The sequence below is a fragment of the Gavialis gangeticus genome, unplaced genomic scaffold, assembly GCF_001723915.1.
Source record: "Gavialis gangeticus isolate Ggan-Ray unplaced genomic scaffold, GavGan_comp1, whole genome shotgun sequence".
Classification (NCBI taxonomy): domain Eukaryota; kingdom Metazoa; phylum Chordata; order Crocodylia; family Gavialidae; genus Gavialis; species Gavialis gangeticus.
Genome location: NW_017728994.1, coordinates 78,424,992 through 78,449,039, shown reverse-complemented (window position 1 = coordinate 78,449,039; position 24,048 = coordinate 78,424,992). Strand labels below are relative to the sequence as shown.

At 39.4% G+C, this 24,048-nt stretch overlaps 1 protein-coding gene across 1 annotated transcript in view; it reads right to left on the bottom strand.

The window, feature by feature from the left end:
* Window positions 1-24,048, bottom strand: part of INPP5A (inositol polyphosphate-5-phosphatase A) — a 524,426-nt gene that overhangs the window by 185,747 nt on the left and 314,631 nt on the right. Inside the window, exon 7 of the mRNA XM_019503024.1 lies at window positions 9,730-9,782. Coding sequence (XP_019358569.1) covers window positions 9,730-9,782 — 53 coding nt within the window. The remainder of the gene's footprint in view (window positions 1-9,729; window positions 9,783-24,048) is intronic.

The window sequence follows — 24,048 nt, the reverse complement described above, 5'->3', positions numbered from 1 at the left end:
GAGAAGATAAATTACTAGATTAGAGGACTTCTTTGTTATGGGAAAGTATACGTGAGGTAAGTTCAAACAGTCTGTTTTCACATCCAAAAGAAAGCCTCATTTAAGGAGTGACCAAAAAAGTACGCTGTCACTCAAAGAAAGGAACGTATGATGAAGAGTAAGAAAATGAAACTGTGACAGCACTAAAAAATTGCTGGACATCACCAGGCTATGGCCTATTCATGTGGTTTAAAATCCTTGATTCTGCAGCACTGACCCTTTCCTTGGGCTCTCTAGCATTCTTCTAATACCCTGCCAGATTGTCAGAGAGATGGGATTCTTTAGCCCAATTGCCCTAGATCTCTGGGATAAGTGCTGACTCTACAGAGATTCCAACTGATTAAGCACACCTTTCCAGGAGATCCACTTTGTAAGTATTTTGCCTTCAGGGATCTGTGACAGCAGAAGCAGACCAATGCACATGCTTTGCAAAGGGATCCAAGGCCACCCGGTCTTTAATGTAGCTAGCACTTGATATAAAGATCTAGACAAAGCAATAAAAGGCCTACTCTCATTTTTCTGCTTCATCATCATTCCTGAATACTCTTTGGGATTATATCAGAGTCTTCTAAGGATTTTAGGATCCCCCACTCTTTCACATGGCTTCTGATGAAGTAAGCCCACTGCTTATGAAAGCTTATGCTGTACTTACCTGATTTAGTTGATTTAAGAGGTACAAGTCTACCCTGCCTTCTGCCTGCTTTCAGACTAACAGAACTAACTAACCCTCTCTTCTTCTAACCACAGCATGTCTCTGATTTCTTTTTTTTCTCCCTTTTTATGGTTGGTAAGAGACCCTGTAATAACCTTCAGCCCCGTTTGTCAAGTGAATGTCAGACCAGCCCCACCAGATGATTTAAGTCCCTCACCAGATAATGCATTACTCACTAACTAATCCCATGGAGTTCCAACATGAAAACTGGTTTGCCCTGGATGGCAGCTATCTCTTTGCCAAAGTACATTCCATCTGAATGGACTAGCATCAAACTTTAATGACTCCCTACTGTAATTCCTTTGCCATGTACTTCTGTGTGCTGCTTCTGTGCATTTTAGCTTAATATGGAAAGAAAAGACAGCAGAGCAGGCAAGCAAGCTACATATTCAAAATGGAGCTTTCAGTCTGACAGATGTGCAGTGTGTCCTCAACATCCAACAGAATTCATAAACTGTACATAGAGACAAAAATATACAGACTATCAAGAGGCCACCCGATGGACCTTGTCAAAAGGCACTTTATTTTTCTCTGATCAGAAAGAGGTATATTTTGCTGAATGTGATCTAAGAATTGAAAGTGGTATTTGTTCATTATTTTTTATGTAAACTTCTAACTGATTAGGAGATATAATCCATCTGAAGATAACTGCCTTTACTCATGCCAACAAAGGAAATGAACAAATTGACTTCCTGAAGGATTTATCCAAAAACCATAAATATAGGGCTGGTAGGGACTTCAAGAAATCACGTAACCCACTCTCCTGCTTTCACACAGGTCAATTATACTCTAATGGATGTTTGTCTATCATATCTGTAAAAACCTTCACAACTTCCTTAGATAGCCTATTCCAATGCTTAACTGCCCAAAGAGTTAGGAAGCTCTCTCATAATATTTAACTGACTGCTACAAATCAAATTGAGTCATTTTATTTTTTATTTTTCTATCAGTGGACATACTGAACACCATTTTCTTTTTTACACTTTTTATTTCTTTCCACATGTTGGAATACTAGTTTTCATGATTGCATCCTTCAGTTTTTTTTCTTTTCTACATTAAGTAAACTTTATTGCTTTGGTACTCCAACTAAACTTTATTGCTCGGTACTCACCAGCTTAGAGATGAGTGAAATTATCAGCTAACATATCTTACATATGACATTTCTGTTAGTATGTCCGAGGATGAAATTTGCCTGTCATGAAATAGCATTGTGGTGGTGTCTCACAGATATTTTGTAAACTGGTTAAACTCCCAGAACCCTTTCTGTAGTCAGTTTTCCCCATTTTGAATCTGCATTTGACTTCTCCTTCCCAAGTACAAGGCTTTGTATTTGCTTTTGCCTGAATTTCATCCGATTTCAGGCCATTTCCCCAATTTATCAGGACTATTTTGAACTCTGATCCTGTCAGTTGGTGTGCTTGCAACTTGATGGGAAGGGTGTCACCCACAATTTGTAAGTGTATTCTCTGTTCCATCATCCAAGTCATTAATGAAAATATTGAACAGGACAGACTCCTGTGGTAAATCGGAAAGGACTACTCTTTGGATGTATTTTTAACTAGTCATGTACCCACTTGATAGTGATTCCATTGACTGCTTTCCATAGTTCGCTTATGAGAATGTCATATATGGCTTGTCAAAAGGCTTTCTAAAGTCAAAATACATCTTATCTACTGATTCCTGAAAGTACAGTAGACCTTATCCTGACAGTGTAGAAAATTAGATTGGTTTGACATGATCCAGTCTTGACAAATTTGTGGTGTTTGTTATCACCTTACTCTGTAGCTGCTCATAAATTGTGTAGGTAGGCTGTAAATGGATTCTGGTGGAATGAGCTCTGACTACAGAAGGCAGTTTTGTTTTGGCAGTCTTGTAACACAACTTGACACAATGTGATATTCATCTGTTTATGCTGATATCACTACAACTTGGATTTCTTGGCTAAAGAGCTGTGGAAACTTCTGAAAGACTTTGTCTGTGAAGGGAGAATCACAAAACTCCTTTTATACAGAACATTTGCAATAATTCTTCACATCCAGAGGTATGAGGGTTAAGAAAGAATACTGACAAGTTGGCTAAGGTGGAAATCTATGACCACTCTGGGTAGAAACTTGGGATGGGTCTTAAAGGATAGATTTACCTGATCAGAAGGATACAGATGATTTGACAAAAGTGCCTGGACTTTACCTCCCATCCACACCGAAGTAATAGGCTCAGAAAAGACATTTTCATGGAAAGGCAAAGAAGGAGCATGCTGCCATGGATTTAAAGGCATGAGAAACACACTGAGATCCCACTGTGGGACAGCCTCCTTTACTGAATGACAGACTTTGGAAAGCTGTAGAGGAATTTCAGGGCTGCTATCTGAAAAAACCACATTTACCTGTAATTCGATGACAGTGGGCTGTGATAGCAGCTGATGAGAAACCTGCATATTTAAGATCAATCAAATATTTCAAGAGTTGGACTACATGAATCACCAGCAGAGTGGTTTCTGAATCACTAGCAGAGTGGCACGCACCATCTTAAGAATGGGAATAGCAGAGTCAGATGAACACATTTAGTTTAGTCCTTTTGTCTGTGAATTCGGATGTCTCTAATGGAGGCAGGTCATCCTCTAATCCTAGGAGCCATCCAAAACTGAAGCTGTGAAACAAGAGGTATATGTTTCCCTCCATCCTGGGTGACAGAGTCTGGGACTAGATGCAGAGTTCTGAGATCCCTCACTGACATTAATAAAACTTTTGGTACCAGAATTCTCTGTTGCATGATGGCCAGCAATCATCTGGAGACCCAGAACAGGGATCTCCTGTAGGAACTACTTAAGAACTGTGGCCTGTCAAAGGAACTAGTTGAGCACACACCAGGAATGGTTTTCCTGACATATCTGGTGCCAGAGGATGTATAACATCAAACTGCATCACGATCCCCCATAGACTTGCTCTGAAGATAAAGAGTCGCTCAGCGGAGCCTCAAGCTCTTTTCTTTCTCAGAATGGAAGACCTGACAGGGTCTGCAGGTATTGCAAGTACTTTGCAGGTACTGCTAAGGCAAAAAAAGCTTGAATGCTAGGGCACATGAGCACCCACAGTGAGGATGAGCATATGGACAAGCATTCTGTAACTGCATCCAGTAACTATCCAGGTCGAGCCTTCTGGGGTCTTGAAAATGAGTTGGTTTATAAGACTGACACCTGGGTTGAAATAAGAGAGATCAGCAGCTGTTCTGAATACAATTTTGTCTGGAAAAAGTTGAAGGAAAGGCTTTTAAAAACAAATATATTTAACTTACTGACCCTTCCAGTGAAAGTGATTGTAAATAAAAAAACAAATGGCCTAAACTGAAAGGAAACAGAGATGAGGTAGACGCTGATTTAAAAAAAAGGCTGCTCATTATATGCTGGATCAGCAGACCCCAGCTGGCAAAAATCTGCTTTAAACAGTACACTGATTAGTCACAGCCTTCAAAAATCTAGAGATGTGTGGAAGAGACACTAAACTATTTTTTATCAAAAGATAGCTTTGAGCTGCCAAGGTTTGGATTTGTCTGATGTGGAATCCAAGACGCTCAATTAAGCCAAGCAAAAATCTGAGACAACCTTTGGAAAGGACTGATTTTTAAAGTTTAATTTGTATTGAATTCCCCAACATTTCCCAGATATGATAACAGACTCTGGACATGGTTTACCTGATTAAGCAAACAGCTGGAGGTTTCTCCTTTTAAGCTCAAATTTTTCAGTTTTAATTTCAATGTGGTTACTTTACTAGATTCTTCATTATAAGGCCTTCTATAAACTTATCCTTCAGACAACTGAGAAATATATCTAGCAGAGGAGACTATCAGCTCCTTATGGCTCCCTCTACACATTACATGTATTGTGAAATTAACTGAAACCAGCTACATATGCATACGTTACAACGTTGAAGTCCAACTAGCTATAAAGTTAAACATAAAAAAGTGTACTAACCTTATAGCTGGTTGCTATCCAGCTTTAATTTGCATGCGTTGCAGGGTCTCCCCTGCAGCTGGGAGCCCTTTCAGGTGAGGGGTGGGGGGCACCCAACTGAAGGAGCTTGCATGAATGGCATGGCAGGAAGCGCAATTGTGTGTATTGCACATTAGACCCCATTACGCCTTTACGTGCATATGTAGAGGAGCCCTATCAGAAGTATCCTGACCATGTTTTTCCTAGCTAATCTGCTGAAGAGAGGAAAGCAAAGTACATTTGATGCTCAAACAAATTGAGTGAGACAGTTTGTATTCTCCAGGGTATCCTTCCCTAATACCTGAAGCAGAGTGGATATTTTCTTTTCTTTTTGCAGACAAGGGAGCCAAAGTTGGTTTGATTCATTGGAGGCACACCAGATGATGAGAAAATAGGTTAGTTCAGAAAAGACATATTGTGATCTATATAGTTCTCAGCCAGTCCCTTAATTCCTCTTTCAAATTCTGCTAATGATTACTTGTCTTAAGGCGATTGTGGCAAAACAACAAATTCTGACTAGAACCCTTGTGGATGCTGCTGGGCCTCAGTAAGCTTTTATTTCCCATGATCTGGAAACCAGATGAACTTTGACTAACTGACAAACTGAAGTGATATTGTTGCTGTGATGGTCTAGGAAAAATCCTAGAGGCAAGGATTCTTGTCCGTGATCTCTTACTGGACCAGCTGCATGCATATACAACTATATTTATATGTATAGTACCTGTTAGTCTCCAGCATAGAGTTTTGCATGTAAAAAGTAGAATTTTTTTTCAAAATGTACAATGGAAAAAGCTTGTAAATGGTCCTGGATAAAATTAACTGTATAAACCATCATTAAATTAGACAGTTTTAAGTAAATCACATTCCCTAGATTTAAGCACCTAGCAAACAATGAGCAGATTCTTAAATAGATAACTATGACTTCAGAACTATTTAATTACAGGCATTTTTCCCCTATACCCTACCTCTTTTAGAAACCTTGGTAAAGCATCTCAGGAATAGCCAGGTACTGGTCTGAGCTTAGTAGTTGCAATTCTGTTTTGTCCTTATGTAGATTATGCAAAGGGCAGTGGGACCTCCTCACTCTCATCCCCATTACTGAATGGCTATACAGGGTGCATCCAGTTGTGCAGGCGCGTATTGTTTGTGCTGCCACAAACCGCACATCAGTGGTGATGCATAAGGTGTGCATGGGGCTGCATGTGCACCCCCTGAGGGCGCTGGTTCATCCCCTGACAGCCAGTGGTCCCCACTTAGGTGACAGGCAGGGGGGCAGGTGGGAGCACCGGTGCCCCCACCACAAGCACATGCTGGCCAGGGAGTGGAGGCGCCCGGAGAAGCACTGCTGACACTTCCAGGAGGGCCGCTTATGCTTCCCGGTCGGTGTGATTGGCCACAGGGAACTCGCAGGGAACATGCGTCTCCGCATGCCGCTCCCCAGCTGCCTGGGGTGCAGGGTGTCTCAGCACAGGGGCTGCCCATTAGCTGTCCCCATGCTGATGCATCCTGTGCCTCCACTAGCCCTCTCCTGCAGCACATGGAGCCTGGCCAGGAACCAGGAGTAGCTGGGCACTGCCTGCAACAAATGGCATGTGCAGGGGTGTGTGCTGCAGCAGCACAAATTTGTTCTTGTTCCTCTGGAAGTGGCCATAAAGGGAAGTAACATATAACATTACAAAATTTAACACATTGTATATCTAATCAAATCAAAATCAGCAACACAGTCTATTCTCTCCCATGATTATTTATTTCAGTGCCTGTCTTTGAATCTGAATCCATCCTTGGATGATGCTTATTCTGAGCATGACTCCAAAATACTGAGAGAAAGGCCTTTAAAGTAATACTGCATTAGTTATCAACAACTGGTGTTAAATATTTTCTGCAATATATCCCTACATCTGGATGCCATATTTCCTTACATCTGGATGATCTCTACATCACAGGTTATGTCAGGTATATTTAAAAGACTGAAAAGCAACAGACTTATTTAACAGTTGCCTGTTTTACTTTTGCCAGGCCAGTGTTTATGTAAAGAGAAAAGTTATCTTCTCCATTTTCCAGAAAGTGTTTATGTTAAACATTTTAATTTGGCTGAACAGAAAAAACAAGAATGATATTCATCACTTAAAGATCATATCCTATGAAGGTTTAAAGGTAGGGTAGATAGGCACTAACTTAAATGTTGTCACACAATTTAAAATCAAACTCTCCTTGTTTTAGCATCTGAAATTACTAGATTATAGAGCTCCACAGAATAGAAAAAATAATTTGTTTTCTACTTTTATAACTGTAACATTAACTTGAAGAGTTATTTGGTCACATAGCATATATAACGTGATAAGATTGCAGGACTTCTAAGTCAGTGGCAAGTGGGAGAGATTAAATTTGTAGGCAAAGACCAATGTTCCTCTTTTGCACATACGAATTTGGTATACAATGTATTTTCTCACATGCAAAATGACCATCTCCCAAATATCAGACGCCCAAAATTGAGATGCATTTACTAAGCAGGGAAGCTGATTTTCTGCCTGGGATTCCTTCTCTACAGTGCAGCAGCTATGATAGTTCTAGTTTAGCTGAGGGAATCAACTGACTTAATGGCTTACTGTTCTTCACAGGTGTTAATGGTCTTGATGTTCCACTATTCAAGCTAAATTTCCTTAGGGAATGTTGTCATCTGCTTGTTACTCCTGGTTTCCCTAATTTCACAGCCTCTTTAGCTCAGACTAGCTCTTTTCAAAATCATATATCCAACCCATAGAAACCAATGGTTAGCAGCAGCTAGGGATTCAGGTCTAGTTATACAGGAAAGGGAGGGCAAATCAGTTGAAGATTAGGCTCTGTCCTTGCTTCATGGAACTATAACTAAGAACAAATCTTTTTTCTTCATTCTGCCTTTCAAAAATAAGGTGCATATAATATTTGGGGGTGTGCTGTATGCAAGAAAATATGGTATATATATCATAGCATATTGTTGCCCTGTTCTGACACTATTGCTTTACACAGTTCTGAGTATACAAAGCAGTATATTAGAGAGAAACAAGCTAACATACCAAAAAAACGGAGAAAATGGTAAAAAAAAATATTAACATTGACTTTTTGACGAGTCAAACTCAACCTGTCCTGAAGTTTATTTTAGATGTGTGACCCTTTTGCAACAAATGGCTAACCTAGGCAATATTAGCAAGTTATAATGGAAAAAATACTTTATCCATGTCATTTTATCTATCACAGGCCTGTTATACAACACCTATCACATGATATCATGCTATTGCTGTGATATAATTAATTAATATTATTGATTGCCAAACAGAGGCAGCTTCCTAAAACTTTTCAAGCAGATCACATAATTGACACTAGGTTAAACTTCATTTGCCCATTTTGAACTATCATCAAGACAGATATTGACAAGTTTCTAAATGTTTGCATTATTTTCTAAACAGCAATACTTTAGAATAAGTTACTAATTCCTATTGGGATTATACAGCCATAAACTCTCTTTGGGTTTATCTATGTGGGGAAGTTACTGCAAAATAAACTAGGGTGTGAATTTAAAGTACTCTGGTGGAAACCCTTGAGTGGAATGCATATTTTCACTTTGACAGCTGAGTAAACTATATCACATTTACTGTGGATTAAGGATGCCTAAATCAGAGATAACTGCAGAAAGCTAATCCACTGTAAATTCACACCCTATCTTATTTCACAGGCCTCTCTCTTTGTGGATGAGCCCTTTGACTCTTTCCTAAACAGTCTGAAAAGGAAACATCACAAAACATTTTAAATAGTCACCATTCTAAATGAATGTATTTATGTTTCTAGCACTAATAATAATTTATTTAAAATGAGAGACATCTCTGAAGGCTAAAACTCTCCATTCTTTTTAATTTTTTTAAGTGGAAAGAATCTTTTCTAACTTGTATATAAACGATAATTAATTCTACAGATAACAGCAAACTGCACAGCTTTGAATCTATGCTTTTAAATATTTTAGCAGCACTGGATAGGCAATGATATAGGCCTAAAGTATGGAAATAAGTCTAAATACTACATGTAAAGGTGACTGGCTCAGTTTAATGTAAGTATTGCAGGGCACATCCATACACGCACACACAGGCAGTATGCAGTACTGCAGACCCACCTGTGGCACTGTAAACCACATGTGCTGCACATGCAGGGATTCACTGTGCTGCTAAATTGCAGCACAGTGGGGTTTATGACACCAGGAGATCCCAGTGTCAAAAAAAACAATGGTAGAAAAAAGGAGGGTGGTGCACCTGGTGGCAGCGCATGCTGCCTGAAACCAAAGCCGGGCTGGCCAAAGCTGCTGGCCAGGTTCTGTGCACTGGATTGCTGCCACTGGAGCCCCAGGAGGCCCACAGGACCCCAGGTAAGGTGTTGGCCCCAGCCTCCTTTACCCTACCTAGGGCAACCTGCCAGGTGCCAGAGCACGCATGTATGGGTGTTCCTGGGGGACAAGCAGCAGTGGCACAACTATGTGTTGCTGCTATTTGTCCCTGTGGAAACACACGTACACACTTATCTATATGAATATGTAATAGAAACTGATGGAAATCTGTCTGGGCTTAATACTCAGTGAAAATCTGTCCACTAAAAATCTCTCCACTGACTTCAGGGGACATTTAATGAAGCTCATAATGGCTATTTCAATGAGCATGTGAAGAATGGTATATTTTTCGTAAATATACAACTGTTTGGATGCTTGTGTTTCACAGATCTAATTTTCTTGATCACTCTAATGGCAGACATATGAAAATATTAAAATTACATTTATTAAATAGGTTTTATTAAAATGAGTTTTACTACTCACAATTTACAACTTACTGAGCATTATGTGCACATAATAAAACTAAGCATGACCTGTTTTATAAACATTCTATTCTTTATTGTGCGTGAACTAATTGATTTGCTAAAAATTTTCTAACAGCACATGTACATAACATAACAAACAAAACAGTAAGATACAACATACCAATCAGTAATGCACCATCTTGTTCGAATGAAGCCTTTTCTGGACCACTTACACTGAAAAATAAATAAGCAATTTAAATCACTCACCTTATGAAAATAATTTAACTACTTTGTACAATCAAACCAACTTATACCAAGAGTGCATTTAAATTACTGTATTAAGAAAGTAAAGCAAGCTTTATACAACATACTGTATTTAGTCAAATACAAGTTCCGCTCTCCACTGGCATGGGGAAAAAGCCCCTCATCTTATAATTGTATACAAGGAAATCTCACTAAATACGGTATCTATCATGAAATTGTTGCCAGAACAACACATGCTCAGCAATGGAGACTGACTGTGAAGCTGATTAAATGCAGCCAATGCTGAGCATGACTATAAAACAAGTGACCCACATTGGGAAAACATATCGATGAGAACCCTTTTTTGTATGTGGCTCTTAAAAAAACAGGTGGGTGTTCCCTCTGCAGGAAAGTGGCACTAGCACCAGGTGGACCAGAGCCAGCCCTGACACCCACCCTGTGGTGCCAAAATTGCTACATTTGATATGCTGAGAAACTACCCACAAGGATAGGTTATTGCAGCCCAGCTGAGTAAGACATATAGTAGTGTTCATTAAATGCAGTCTCTCTCACTGCCAGCTCTTTTTCAAGTCACAGTGAGTCACTACACTAAACACATTTTGAGCTCCTTTTTTACTCCCACAGCTGAGCTGTGCCTTTCTTACCCATTTCCAATTATTTCTGTTTCCTCACCAGTATTAAATGCCTGGCAAACATTATGAAATGCAGCCCAAAACAGTTCACCCAGAATCCCTCTGTTTCCTCTCAGCCTGGCACATACCTTGCCCTGTGCCTCATCTGCATATAAATTTTTGGAGCATTTCAGGTTTTGTGACAGGAACACCTGGTTTCAGTCACGAGCACGGGCTAATTAGCACATAGCTTCTTTTATGGGTGCTATCTGGAATATACACAAATACTGAGCAGTGCTGAGCTGTGGGGTCACCATGATATTAAATGCTATTACCTTTGGTGGCACCCAGCCCAATGAACTACATGATAATTTATAAGCCTTTGGCTTTGAATTAATATTATGCATAGTTTAAAACATTTGTACTACATATGTATATAAAAAGGTGTAAGTGCTGCTTGAAAGTGTGGGTATGGAGTACCTCTGGTAAAACTTGCAGCAGTTTCAAAAAAGGTAGCATCCATTAATTCTGAAGGAACTAAATACATGACTGCTATAGGCAAGTTGCTATAGCTAGCTTTAATTTTAAGGTTATTGCTTCCAAATCTGCTCCTCGCTTCTGTGTGCTTAGAGAAAGCAGGGTCTGACAGTAAGGAGAAGGGAAAGGGACTGCCAGCGGGAAGCAGAGAGCAAAGTGGCTACCTAGTCCACCAGATTTATTTTCCCTGCTGTAGTAGAGGGAGGTGATCAAATTCAAGGCAACCTTCAATAATTACAATGTTACACCTGGCAAAATTATAACAAATTTTCCAAATATAAAATTTAATTATTGAGGGGGAGGTCATCACATAATCAGGGTCCTCTTCTATTCAAGTAAATACAGTAACTACTATGAACTATACAAACAGGTCTGAAAGAAAACACTGGGCATTAGGGGGCTCTGCAGTTTATTGCTCCAGGTGTGCATCTGTATGTGCGCCCAGACCACATCACATTGATCCAGGTTGCACCAGGGGGTCAGCTTGAAAGCCTGGGACTGCTCGAACTGGGCTCAATGTGCTGCAGAGGGGCTGGCTCTGGCACAAGGGTACTTCAGGTTGGGGATAGCCAGCAGGCAGCCCCCACACTGAAGCATCCTTGTTCCCCAGCCAACTGGTCAGTGTCTATTTATGCACTATTTGCATGAAAAACTCTGTAGCTGGGTAGTATTTGTAAAGTTTACTAGTTTTGTGCACCCTAATAGGGGTGCAAGTGTAGACACTGAGATGTTTACTGCACAGTTAATTAGTCAACTATGCAGTAAACGTTTCCTGTAGATGTGCCCACTGTTGCTCAGTATCCAGATTGAAATTGAGCTATTTTTATCTCCTCCAGTACCATATTTTAAAATAAATGCTACCTGAAAAAAAAAATGTTACTTTTTCCATGAGCACCAACAGGAAATTAATAAGTTAATTTGTATTTGAAAGAAAATTAAACTGGGATAGCTTGTCCCCAGAGGAAAAGAAAAAAACTTAAGTATCATGAATAAATATGGTGGAATGTTTGTAAATTTATCTAAAATTGTGAAGCGGCACCAACATCTATACAGAATGAGATGGCCTGGAAAAAATCTGTAAAAGTCACCTAATATTGTCTGTAAAAGTCACCTAATATTTCTATAAAAGTTAAAGAAAATTTAAATAATGCTGAAATATTACAAGTCTCATAACTGCAACGTCCCTTATAAGCTACAAAATCTACTGCCAAAGTATGGGACTTCCAGCAGAGCAAAAGGATTCTATCAGCTTTGCTCCTACAATATTGTCGTCATAAATTACAACCTCCTCCCCAAAGTCATGATTTTGAATCCTATTTATTCACTGCTACAGCAACTGTGATGCTGGCTACTGTTTCCTGATCGTGAGTATTGCCCCAGACAAGCTTAAATGATGAGGCCAATGATTTTATGGCAAAATACTGCAACTATTTATAAAAAATAGCTATTAGCCATTACACAACATCCTTCAGAATTGAAGTCATCATTCTTCTGGCCTCTCATGAGGCAATGAATACAGCTTTAGAAAGATGTCCCCCTCCAAGGTGTAGTCTATCCTCCTTACTAAAAATACAACACTGCAGATGAAATTCTCTAGCCACACCCCAGAGTCCTTCATAAGTAAATGAGTGCCTAACCAAGCGCAAGCAAACTATTTTTATCCTTCAGATGACTATTGTCCTCTTTTTTACTTCTTTTTTATAGGATATGTCTAGTTTCATTGCATCCAGATCATTTAGGAAGACAGAAAGCAACCTCCCTTTGTTCTTACAGCTACAAATCAATAGCAACCAAACCTAATATGGACTCTTTACTATGGCCCCCACTGCCTAACTGTTCTTTCTTTCTACACTCAAAAATAAGTTTAGAAAGATTTAAAAATATTTATCACACTGAACTGAACAACTTAGAAGCTTAAAAATAAACGCTGCTTCTTTACATAGATTTCTCCCTATTCAAATCCATAAACAGAATTCATAAACTGAGTTACTTTCATTGATCTATTTTCAAGTTAAGAGAAATGACTGCTATATAAAATTACTTAGTGTTTACAAACTGAAGAGAAAATAAAAATGTGTCCACTTTCTCATCTATAGATTGAAAAGTCTTTAAATACCTCTGCAATCTCAATTCTATACCTACATAGAATATGAATTTTATCAGCAGCTCTATGAAGTATCTTTCACATAAGCAACTTAACTGAGGTACAGTTTTGGCAAAAGCATACTAATAAAGAGTGCACTCTCTTACACTTTTTGTAGTTTTACTGCTCTGCATCATTTCAGCAACTAGAAAAACAAGGAAGTGCTCCACTCAGAATAATAAAAATTTCAAGAGTACTTATCCGATTAATCAAAATATACATTTAATAATGCAAGGAATTGCACACTGAATTCTTTCTTTCATTTTCTATTTGTGATTTGAACAATGTCTCTGTAATTTACACCTGACTGCATCAGGTATTTTTAGGAGGGGACTTTCTGAGTCTCATTTTACTCGATAAGGCTCTGTGCCCTTCTGGCACCAGGGCTTTATGGGGTAAAGTAAATGGCCATTAGTAGCAATGTCAGTGTCTTGTTCTATGCTGCTACGTTAGTAGTGGTCTCGGTGCCCGAGACCTCATGGTGGCCAGAGGAAATGCTACCATGACACGCTGAAACCATACCTCAAAAAAACAAATGCTGACATCAGGAGCTAGGAGGAGCTCTCTGTTAACCCATGGCACTGCAACCTCAACTAAATGGCAAACCACTTTGAGGTAAAGCGTCTTGCTCTTGAAGCGGAGAAGAGAGAGCGGAGGAAGGAAAAGGAGAGAAATCCTGCCTATGGCCTCCTCTTCCTTGCAGAAAGACCTGCAACTTCTGTGGATGGGTCTGTGACTGAAAGACTGGATTCTTCTGGCACCTCAGACCATCAGTAAGCCATGGCAGAGATCATCCTCAAATTAAGGGATTGCTACTGTCGCTGCTATATTGCTTCTAGGTGTCTGTTGCGGATATAGAGAGTATCATCTGAATACATGGTATGGAATGTATTCTCAGGGTAAATGTTGCTGGTAAGAGATTGCTACTCATACTTGATGCTGCTTCAGATGAGTGTTGACTGTACATGGAATTGTGAATTGACAATTACATTGAGGCCTTTTCAATAGAAAGTTTTACAATCTGTGATTTTATCCCAGCTAGAGAGAGAATAGTATCATTCTGTTTAAAGAAGAGTTCAGGGAATCCAAAAAGCAGATCTGAGGAGATGCACTTGACTTTTGGGAGACTCATAATATTAATACTAGTAATCCACTTAATGAGACTATAGTGGTAATTCATCCCATCTTTCTAGTCTTTTGTTAGCCTCTGTAAGTAGTAAATAAAGCTAGCTTTAAATAGTTCTTCATCTACAAGGTTTTGAATTTAAGATATCTTATTTTATATGGGAATTATTGAGTAAGAGAATGTTTATGATAGAAATGTAGAAAAAAATTCTATTTAATGGTAGCTGCCTATCTAATATATTTCTATACAAACCTGATGGAATTCTGAAATGATCAAACATTTGTTGGATTTATAAAAATCTCTCTTTTGAGGCTAAGATGATTCACCAGGCCATTAGCCCAGAACAAGATTTGGTAGCACATTTTATGCTTGTGATGATCTTTGATTTTTTTTAAAGAAGAATGGCTAGGGAGTGTATTGCAAATAAGACTGGTGATAAATTATACCCTTACTTTATTCCTCAAGATTTAATTATTTGGATATATATACATTAGTTCTGATCAGAACAGCTACCAAGTAAAAAAAAAATCCCATTCTGTAAAATCAGATTATGTTTGTGTCACTGATGCATGTCAGTATATAATGATTTTCTCATTATCCCAATATTTTTAGCCTGAATTATGTTGAAGGAGCATCTCAAATAGTTGCATGTTGTTGATATTTCAGTATGAAGCCATGAAGCCAAGTTTAAGTGGGAAATATTACTAAATGAAATATCCATGTCATATACATTATTTTCCTGAGTTGGACTTTGTAAGAACTGTTTTTACAAGATGATTTAAGCCTCAGTATATAGGTTAATATACTTAAAAGGTCCAAGAGTATTCTGGATAATATGGTAAATATTCGTTATACCAATGTCTTAACCCCTGCGCTTTTTAACATCTACTTGTCATTTCTGCTTCTTTATGCATTCAAGGATAGCAACATTTGGTGGAATGTGCTCCTTCTCCTCTGTTGTCAGGGCCCAACATATCTTCTCCAAGCACACTAATGCAGGTGTGGATAAAGACTTCTGTATGCTGCCGGAGGTCAGAAGTTTCCAGCTTCCACCTTCTTGGGAGTCCATGTTCTCTTCTATTTCCAGTGCCACCTCTGGCAGTCCTTCCTTGGCTGTCCTAGAGGTCACATCCAGTATCGAATCAATGAACACACGGCTGAGGATGCTTTGGAGCCTCACTACCCCCTTTCTTAGCTCTCCGACCTGCTCCCTGAGGTTCATCACCAGGAGGCACTGCTCACACTGCAGGTGCTCCACACCCAGCTGTCACTTAAAGGAATGTGCAAGTCCCCACAACTTCAAACCAGGACCTGGTGGAAACCTTGATGGTGAGTGGTCCTACCTGGACAGACATTTCACAGGTGCAAGCAGAGGATGAGCTGGCAGTGATAGTATTAGTACTTTTAAACGAATGATTGAGACTGTCCAACTGTCTTTAAAATAGAGAGATGACACATTCCATTCGTCATATAGGTACCTATGAAACACTGTTGTTGGGGCAAGGCACTGAACAAGACTTCTGGTCAAGCATGGCTGAATATCCTGAAGGAAAATAGTAGTACCTGGTGGCTATGGCAGATAAAGAAATTTAATATGGCAAATATAGGGAATCTTGCCAGGTACTTCAGGACCTGGATTTCATCTTTAGATATTCTGCATGATGAAATGTAATACTGAAATGATACCAATAAAGAATCTAATTTTTAAAACTATAGTGCAAGGAAGATGATGATAACAATATGTTCAAGGCCTCATGTTAAGGTCATTAAGGAGACTTTTCTTTCAAGGCATTTATTGAGTCAACAAGGACAGCAATTGCTTTTTTACTTTGGTATGAAGTTTAAATCTACACAAATTGCATTGATATAGAAAGCAAAGTAGGCTGAATTTGGTATTATTGGAGCTTTAAAGGTAGGTTGGTAGGCAACTGTCAATCCTCTGGATCATGGTGTACATGTAACAGGTCTAGTCAGATGCCCGACAAATCTGTTTGTGGCTGCCAACCCCAATTTGAGAGTGATACTGTTTGTTACAGGCTTCAGAGATCCATCCAAGTCTGACTCACTCAGGGAATTCATGGGCAAGATCTCCTGGAGAAGCCAGTCTGAGGGAGAAAGCAGTCCAGGACAGCTGGTTGTTTTTTAAAGAAACCTTACTAAGGGTGCAGGAATGAACTTTCTTGATGCACAGAAGATTAGCAAGCATGGCAGAAGACTAGCTTGGCTTAGCAGGGAACACTTCAATGAGCTAAAACACAAAAAGGAGGCTTACAAGAAGTGGAAATTTGGACAAACAACTAGGGAAGTGTGTAAAAGTATTGCTCGGGCATGTGGAGATGAAATTGGGAAGGCCTCAGTGCAACTGGAGTTGCAGCTACCAAGGAACATGAAGGGTAACAAGAAAGGTTTCTACACGTATGTCAAAAATAAGAAGATTGGGGAAAGTGTGGGTCCCTTACTGACTGGGGGGAGGTAACCTAGTGACAGATGATGTGGAAAAGTCTGAAGTACTCAACACTTTTTTTACCTTTGTTTTCACAGACAAGGTCAGCTACTAGACTACTGCATCTGGCAACACAATTTGGGGAGGAGGTGAGCAGCTGACAGTGGTGAAAGAACAGGTTAGGGACTTTTTATAAAAGTTGAATGTGTATAAGTCCATGAGATGCAATGCACCCGAGCGTTCTGAAGGAGTTGGCTGATGTGACTGCTGAGCCACTGGCCATTGTATTTGAAAACTTATTGTGATAGGGAGAGGTCCCAGATGACGGAAAAAGGGCAAATACAGTTCCCATCATTAAAAAAGGGAAGGAGGAGGATCTGGGGAACTACAGCCCAGTCAGCCTCACTTCAGTCCCTGGAAAAATCATGGAGTAAGTCCTTCTCACATGGAGCAGGTCCAAGTTCATTTCTAATTACTTGGAAAAGGTGGTTGTTAGGAACAGTCAGTCACCAAGATCAGGTCAAGCCTGACCAACCTGATTACCTTCTGTGATGAAACTATTGGTTTTGTGGATGTGGGGACAGCAGAGGATATCTTGACTTTAGCAAGGCTTTTGATACACTGTTCTCACAAGCAAGCTAAGGAAGTATGGGTTGGATGAATGCACTGTAAGATGGATAGAAAATTGGCTGGATTGTTGGGCTCAAGTGTGAGCCTGGGTTCAATGGCTTGATGTCTAACTGGCATCTGGTATCATGTGGAGTGCCCCAGGAGTCAGTTCTGGGGCTGATTTTGTTCAATATCTTCATCAATGACCTGGGAGATAGGATGGAGCGCACCTTCAGCAAGTTTACAGATGACACCAAGCTGGGTGAAGCAGTAGATATGCTACAGGGTAGGGCTAGGATTCAGAGGGACATTGACAGATTGGAGGAGTGGACCAAAAGAAATCTCATGAGGTTCAATAAGGATAAGTGCAAAGTCCTGCACTTAGGATGAAACAATCCCATGCATCTGTACAGACTCGGCAATGACTGGCTAAGCAGCAGAAAAGGACCTGGAGGCTACTGTGGACGATAAGCTCAATATGAGCCAACTGTGTACCCTTGTTGCAAAGAAAGCTAACACCACACTGGGCTGAACTGGTAGGAGCGTTGCCAGGAGACTGAGGAAAATGATTATTCCGTTCTGCTCAGCAGTGGTGAGGCCACATCTGGAGTGCCACGTCTAGGTTTTGAGCCTCCCATTACAGAAAGGATGTGGACAAATTGGAGAGAGTCCAGCAGAGGACAACCAAAATGGTTAGCAGGCTGGGGCACATGACTTCTGAGGAGAGGCTGAGGGAACCAGGCTTATTTATTCTGGAGAAGACAGGAAGGATTTAACAACAACCTTCAGCTACCTGAAGGGTGGTTACAAAGAGGATGGAGTTAGATTGTTTTCAGTGGTGGCAGATGACAAAACAAGGAGCAACAGTTTCAAGTTGCACCAAAGGAAATTTAGGTTAGATAGTAGGAAAAAGTCTCTCAAAGGAGGATAGTAAGTACTGGAACAAGTTACCCAGAGAAATTGCAGAATCTCCATCCTTAGAGGTTTTTAAGACCCAGATAGACAAAGCCTTAGCTGGTGTGATATAAGTTAGGTCCTGTGTCTGACAGTTATCTAGATAACTTCAAATAACCTGGATCTGAGTGTATTTGTCTGTCACCAGAATCTTGGTGTGGGCAGAGAAGCTGATCAGAGTGTCCCGTTGCACACCTCAAGAGTCTTTCCATCAGCTGAATGAGGTGTGACCTTCATGTCTACACACTGACATGATGCTAGGCTGATATCATGATGTCAAACATCCTTGCATGAAGCATACTTAAAATGTGGTGTAATATCTCACAAAGGTGCAAAAGGCCATCTGTTTTAGAGCTCAGAGGCATCGCACCAATGCTCTTCAGAGATCCTGAAGCTGGTTCAAGAGGCCAATTATTGTTTAGTTCCTCTTTAATGGAAGATAAGCTTTTACACTAATTTGGCATCTAATAGTGCCCCTATGAAATCTATAGGAAAATGGGGGAAGTGTGGATTTTTGGCAACAAACTTCAGAATTACCGAATCAAGTTTGTCATCTGATTGATATAATCAGTCTATTATCCAGATAATTACAGATACTGATACCTTGCAATTTTGAATGTGCTGCCCCAACTATTACCCATTTTCATGAGCATCTTCAGTTGCAGAAAGATCAAAGGGCAAGTGATCAAATGATAACTGAGATGTTTGTACTATAAATCTGAAGTATTTTATCTGGCACTGGGCTCACCAGCTATTTACCCAGCATTGTGTATAATATAGGTGCTGAAAGAGATGGTGGGATGGTAGCTGGAAGTGCAGTGGTAGCCTGTACCGGAGGCTGGATGTAGCCTTCTTCTTGCTGACCAGAAAAATGTGAATTAATGTCTCAAGAAAGAACAATTGCAGGTGAGCTTCCATCACTCTCCGAAAGCTTAGAGAAAAAGTAACAGACAGAACGTCTCCCAGATAGAACAGGCATTGGTAATGCCCCTTGCTAATAGGCATTGGACTGTTACACAAGGTACTGATCTCTGCTCCTCACCCGCTATATTGGTACCCTGTTTGGAGTGTGGTCATGATCATCTAAGCCAACAAACATATTCAATGAAAAGAGCGCATACATATGTGGACAATGGGATGATCAGTTCTATACAGTAACCAATTAATCAGGTAACTACTTTTCTAAGTAATGCTAGCATAGTGTGCAGAGAATTGTTGTATAATATAAAGCTCTATCTTGTTGTGTGGGAGGTAAGAAGCAACAGTCCTTTATGCCTTTGGGAAATACGAGGCATTGCTGGCTGAAAGAATCCAACGCTATCCAAATGAGGGGGATGAGCACCCAGACAAATTCCCATGGATTTGAAGAAACATCAAAAATGCAGAAAATATGGGCACCATAGATTATACAAAAATATATTTAAGTTATCCACAGTTGGGGGTGGTATTGCCATATGCTCCATCTTAGAAATAAAATAAATCAGACAATTATTTTAAAATTATTTTAAAAAATAGTTTCTAATATGGTCCATCACCACCTTTTAAGCTTCCTGGGCTAAATGCAGTATTTTAGCAATGCATTTTATTGCTGTGAGCTAGCATTTTGTATTAGATTAGATAGTCTAGAAAATGCTGTAAGCATATGACATAAAATACTATTGGAAGGTAAATAAAAACAGGCAAATTTCAAGGCTTTTTTACTAGACATTTACCATAACATTTAACAACTGTAACAGTCAGCCATGTTGGCCTCAATTTGATCTCAGTGGAGAAAATAAGGAAAATGTGTACTGATTCTCATATGTACCTTTTGTATTTTTATGTATGCTTAAAATTTTGCATTACTAAGCTTTTGATCCATCAAGATCAAAAAGCAAAATATAATTTAAAATGAAGAGGTCAAAAGTCTGTGATGCATCTGATGACCTCTTCTAAGCTATCATCTCCAGGTTGCTATCTTTTCTTTCTGGCAAAATATTAGGTACCTCTACAAATAAAAGCTGGAAACAAATTTTAAAAAATGAAATCATTCACTCCAAATAAGTATTTAAATATGTATAATTACTTAAAGTGCCCTGTAACCAGAATGTAGCTAAAAAATTAGTTTCAAAACTATTTGGACCTCTGTTTCAAAACATAGCATCATGAACCTGAAGCAGACAGTGCCAATAAAATAATTACACCCTCAGCAGACATGTGAATATGCATAATACTTTTACTGCTACAGCTATAGAAACCTACTACTGTCAGGGAAACACTTGCCAGCTGGGACACCCAGATCCCAAGATACGGAGTGCCCTGTTTTGCATCATTATCCACTTCTTTGCAGACATTTCTGAAGGCCTCTTTTCAGATTCTTACACTGGTTGCTGTGCAAATGCATACAATGTTAGTATCGAGTCTGCTAACTGCTCTACTGGCTTGTTCTCTTTCATGCCATTTTCCATTGACACAAGCTGATTAGAAGGAATTTAGTTTATTTTCCATTATAGGTTGCAAATACAGAAATCTTTTACAGTAGCATGGGCGTTTCCCAATGTGTACATTTGTGCAGTGAATGCTGGTTTTATGAACACCATTAAGTACTGAATCCTACTTCACTAAGTTTTCATTATAATACATGCGGCTGAAACCTGAAGAAACTTTACTTCAAGTCTTTTTTTTTTGTTTTTAAAAAAAAATCTCACAATTGTAAAATTTGCAGTTTCATTGTGTTAGCCTTTTCTTCGTGAGTAGGGTCCCCAGGGACATCACGCTGACCTTTTAAAACCCTCTAGAAACACCACCTACATAAATAACTTCAGCTACATGGGGTAAAAGGACCTCCAGACAACATTAACATGAAGAGAGAGGTTATAGAGGGCTAATGTCAAAATGCACTGTGAGCAATAAGTAATGCACACAAACCATGATTGATAATGACTAGCACAGAGCCTTAATTCATCTTTTCTCCATCATTTTACTGAGGGACCATATCAAATTAAATAGTGACCCAGCAAGGGTTTATTCAACCATACAAAGCAGGGGCATGAAGGAAAGACAGATTAAAGTGGCAATGACTGCAGTGTAATTGCAGCTTCTTAAAGAAACAGCATGGTTCAAAGAGGAAGAAGGGGAAATCTGTAGATGAAACAACTGAATAACAAAAAAGAAACCTGGTCTAACAAATGGCAAGTGCAACTGATGCAGTAACCGCCATTCAGCATGAATTCCTCCTATGTTGTATTATGGTAATAAAAGGAATTCCTCCTCAAAGTCTCAAGTGGGGACTTCCATTAAACCTTAATCCATGCATGTCATAGTCTGTTTAGTGTTTACAGTAGCTGGTAATCATACCATACAGAGAGAGACACACACATGCATGCGCATACTCATTTTTAACAGAAAAAAAATTGGATGAAATTCTTGATGACTATAGTCATCTTTTTCTTATTCACATTAAAGTAGTCTAAATATTTATGCCATTGTGTAGATGTAAATTCATTATAAACTTTCTTGAGAGTCTCTCCAACATTATACATTTTAATATAGCACAAAACATGAGGTCCCAAACCTAATTAAGCCTTTAGATAATCCTACAACACACATAAGACTGAATAACAAAACTCTACTGAGTGACTATAAAGCACTTGCTACTTTGGGATTTTTAAAAGTCACTACCTAACTCTCAAAACTTCAGAGAAATTTCCACTTAGGGATACTTTATTCTTTAAATATTTGATTTTCAAATTATTCAGACCATGATGGATTAGTTTCCTCAACCTAAGTTATTACATTCACATTTATGATCTACAACTCTTCATTTCTGTAACACAATAGTTTTCTTGATAATTAAAATGTTCAGAAATCCAGAAACTCAATCCCTGGAAGTTAAAGGTATAATGGTAGAAAAACTATAAACAAATGTGTCAGTTTAATATTTCATTCTTAACTTACAGCTATAACCTAGTAGAAAATACATAACCTGGACTGCAAAAACATACTTATACAAACTGGTGGCTCAATTCCATGGGCAAAAAAATAAAAACCTCATATTGAGAGTAGCAGAAAATTTTCTTAGGGTAAAGTTTAGGATGGGCTTGGAAAATTTAATATTCTTGTTTCCTCTCACTTCTAATCAAATGAGACTTAAATGAATCTGTGTTACGTAAACCTTTGATTTCCCTCTAAAAAGTTTCTTTGTAGTTCAATATCACTTGGACAGAAACTGAAACAGCAGAAATGTGTGTTCTTTGTGCACAGTTCTCTTTTTGCTAGCACAGACAGTTTATAAACTATCCATTTATAACTATGGATATCCTTTCCTACCTCATGCTCTGCACCCCCAGAGGCCTTTCCAGGCTGTCTTTATATTCTTCCAGTGGTGCTGGCAAATGTAGTTTATAAAAGGAAATGTGAGGTAGGCAAGTATGTTTAATGGGTTGTTTTCAGTAAAGTGTTTTAAAATGATAAAAGTGGTCTATGTTTAGTCAGTGCCAGAAAGCAGCCATAAACATGGACTGGGTGAAGGTCAAAAGGCCTTTCTGAATGTTAGGTAATCTAGTAGTGGGCTGAAAGATGCAGAAGAAGAGATGGGAAAATAAGAGGTGGCTGATCCTGCTAGCAGGTGTATTACTGCTGCTACCAAACTTCCGTGTTAGTAATTTTGTCTGTCCACCCCTCCCCTCCCCTCCCCTCCCAAATTGGATATAAACATGAACTTAACTGTTTAGGTGGGTGGGAGGCCATGGGTGCGTCTATATGTGCATTAACATGCTTTAGCTAATGTACCTTAAATCTAGTGCCCCCGGGCTCCTACACACATGCAGGGAGCCTGCTTCAATAGGCTGGAAGTCTGCTGGAGCACAAAAATTGATGTGCTGCAGCAGCTTTGTGCATCATGTGTATCAGCATCGCCACATGTCTCTATGCTGGAAGTCTCCATGGGAGTGCACTTTGAACTAAAGCTTATTGGACATGTTTTATTTCAAAGTGCCCTGCTGCCATTTTTTCAGCGTGGGGATTCCTGGCAATGCTGATAGACACAATGCACAGGCACTTCTAATTAGCTTGCCCAGCACCACCTCTGAAAGAACACGTAAAAATGCCTCCCCATTGCGAGGTACCAAGAAAATATGCATTTGCTTGCCTTAATGCGCATAAACTAAAGAGCATAGGTACTCATGGGGATTGTCTACAAGTGAGCTTTAATATACATTAGCATATTTTAATGTGTATTAAAGCATCGCTAAAACCTGTGCTTTAGTATGCATTAAAGCATCACTAAAACATGTACTTGGCAGGGTGGCGGGGCTTGTGGGGGTTGCTTTCATTAGAGCATTTCTGACAGCTACTCTAATAAAAGTGCCTGGAGCGTCATGTGCATCACATGTGTCCCCACGCTAAAAAACAGCAGCGGCAGCAATTTACCTAACGCTCATCAAACAAGCTTTAGTTAAAACGTCCCTGCCATCATTCTTCAGTGTGGGGGATGCTGATATACGTGATGCGTATTGTTTGCTATATCTAATCAGTGGACTTGTTCCAAATGCTGAACAGCCTGTGTGAATCTGAGATGTAGCCATTCAGTAACAGAACTGATTGATTATTAATATGAGGAGTTTAGTTTTGCAGAGTTGGACTGCCTGTTCTTTAATAACAGAGTTCTCACATGGAAGGAAAGAAGGAACAAATGAAGAGTTTTCTCCTTTAGCTCCCACCATTGTTAACTGACTGAAATGAGAAAAGAACATGGCAATTACCAGGCTCCAGCAGACATGCTTAGAGCAGCCTCAATGCACATGTATAGGTGCCCCATGCTATATTGTTAATGC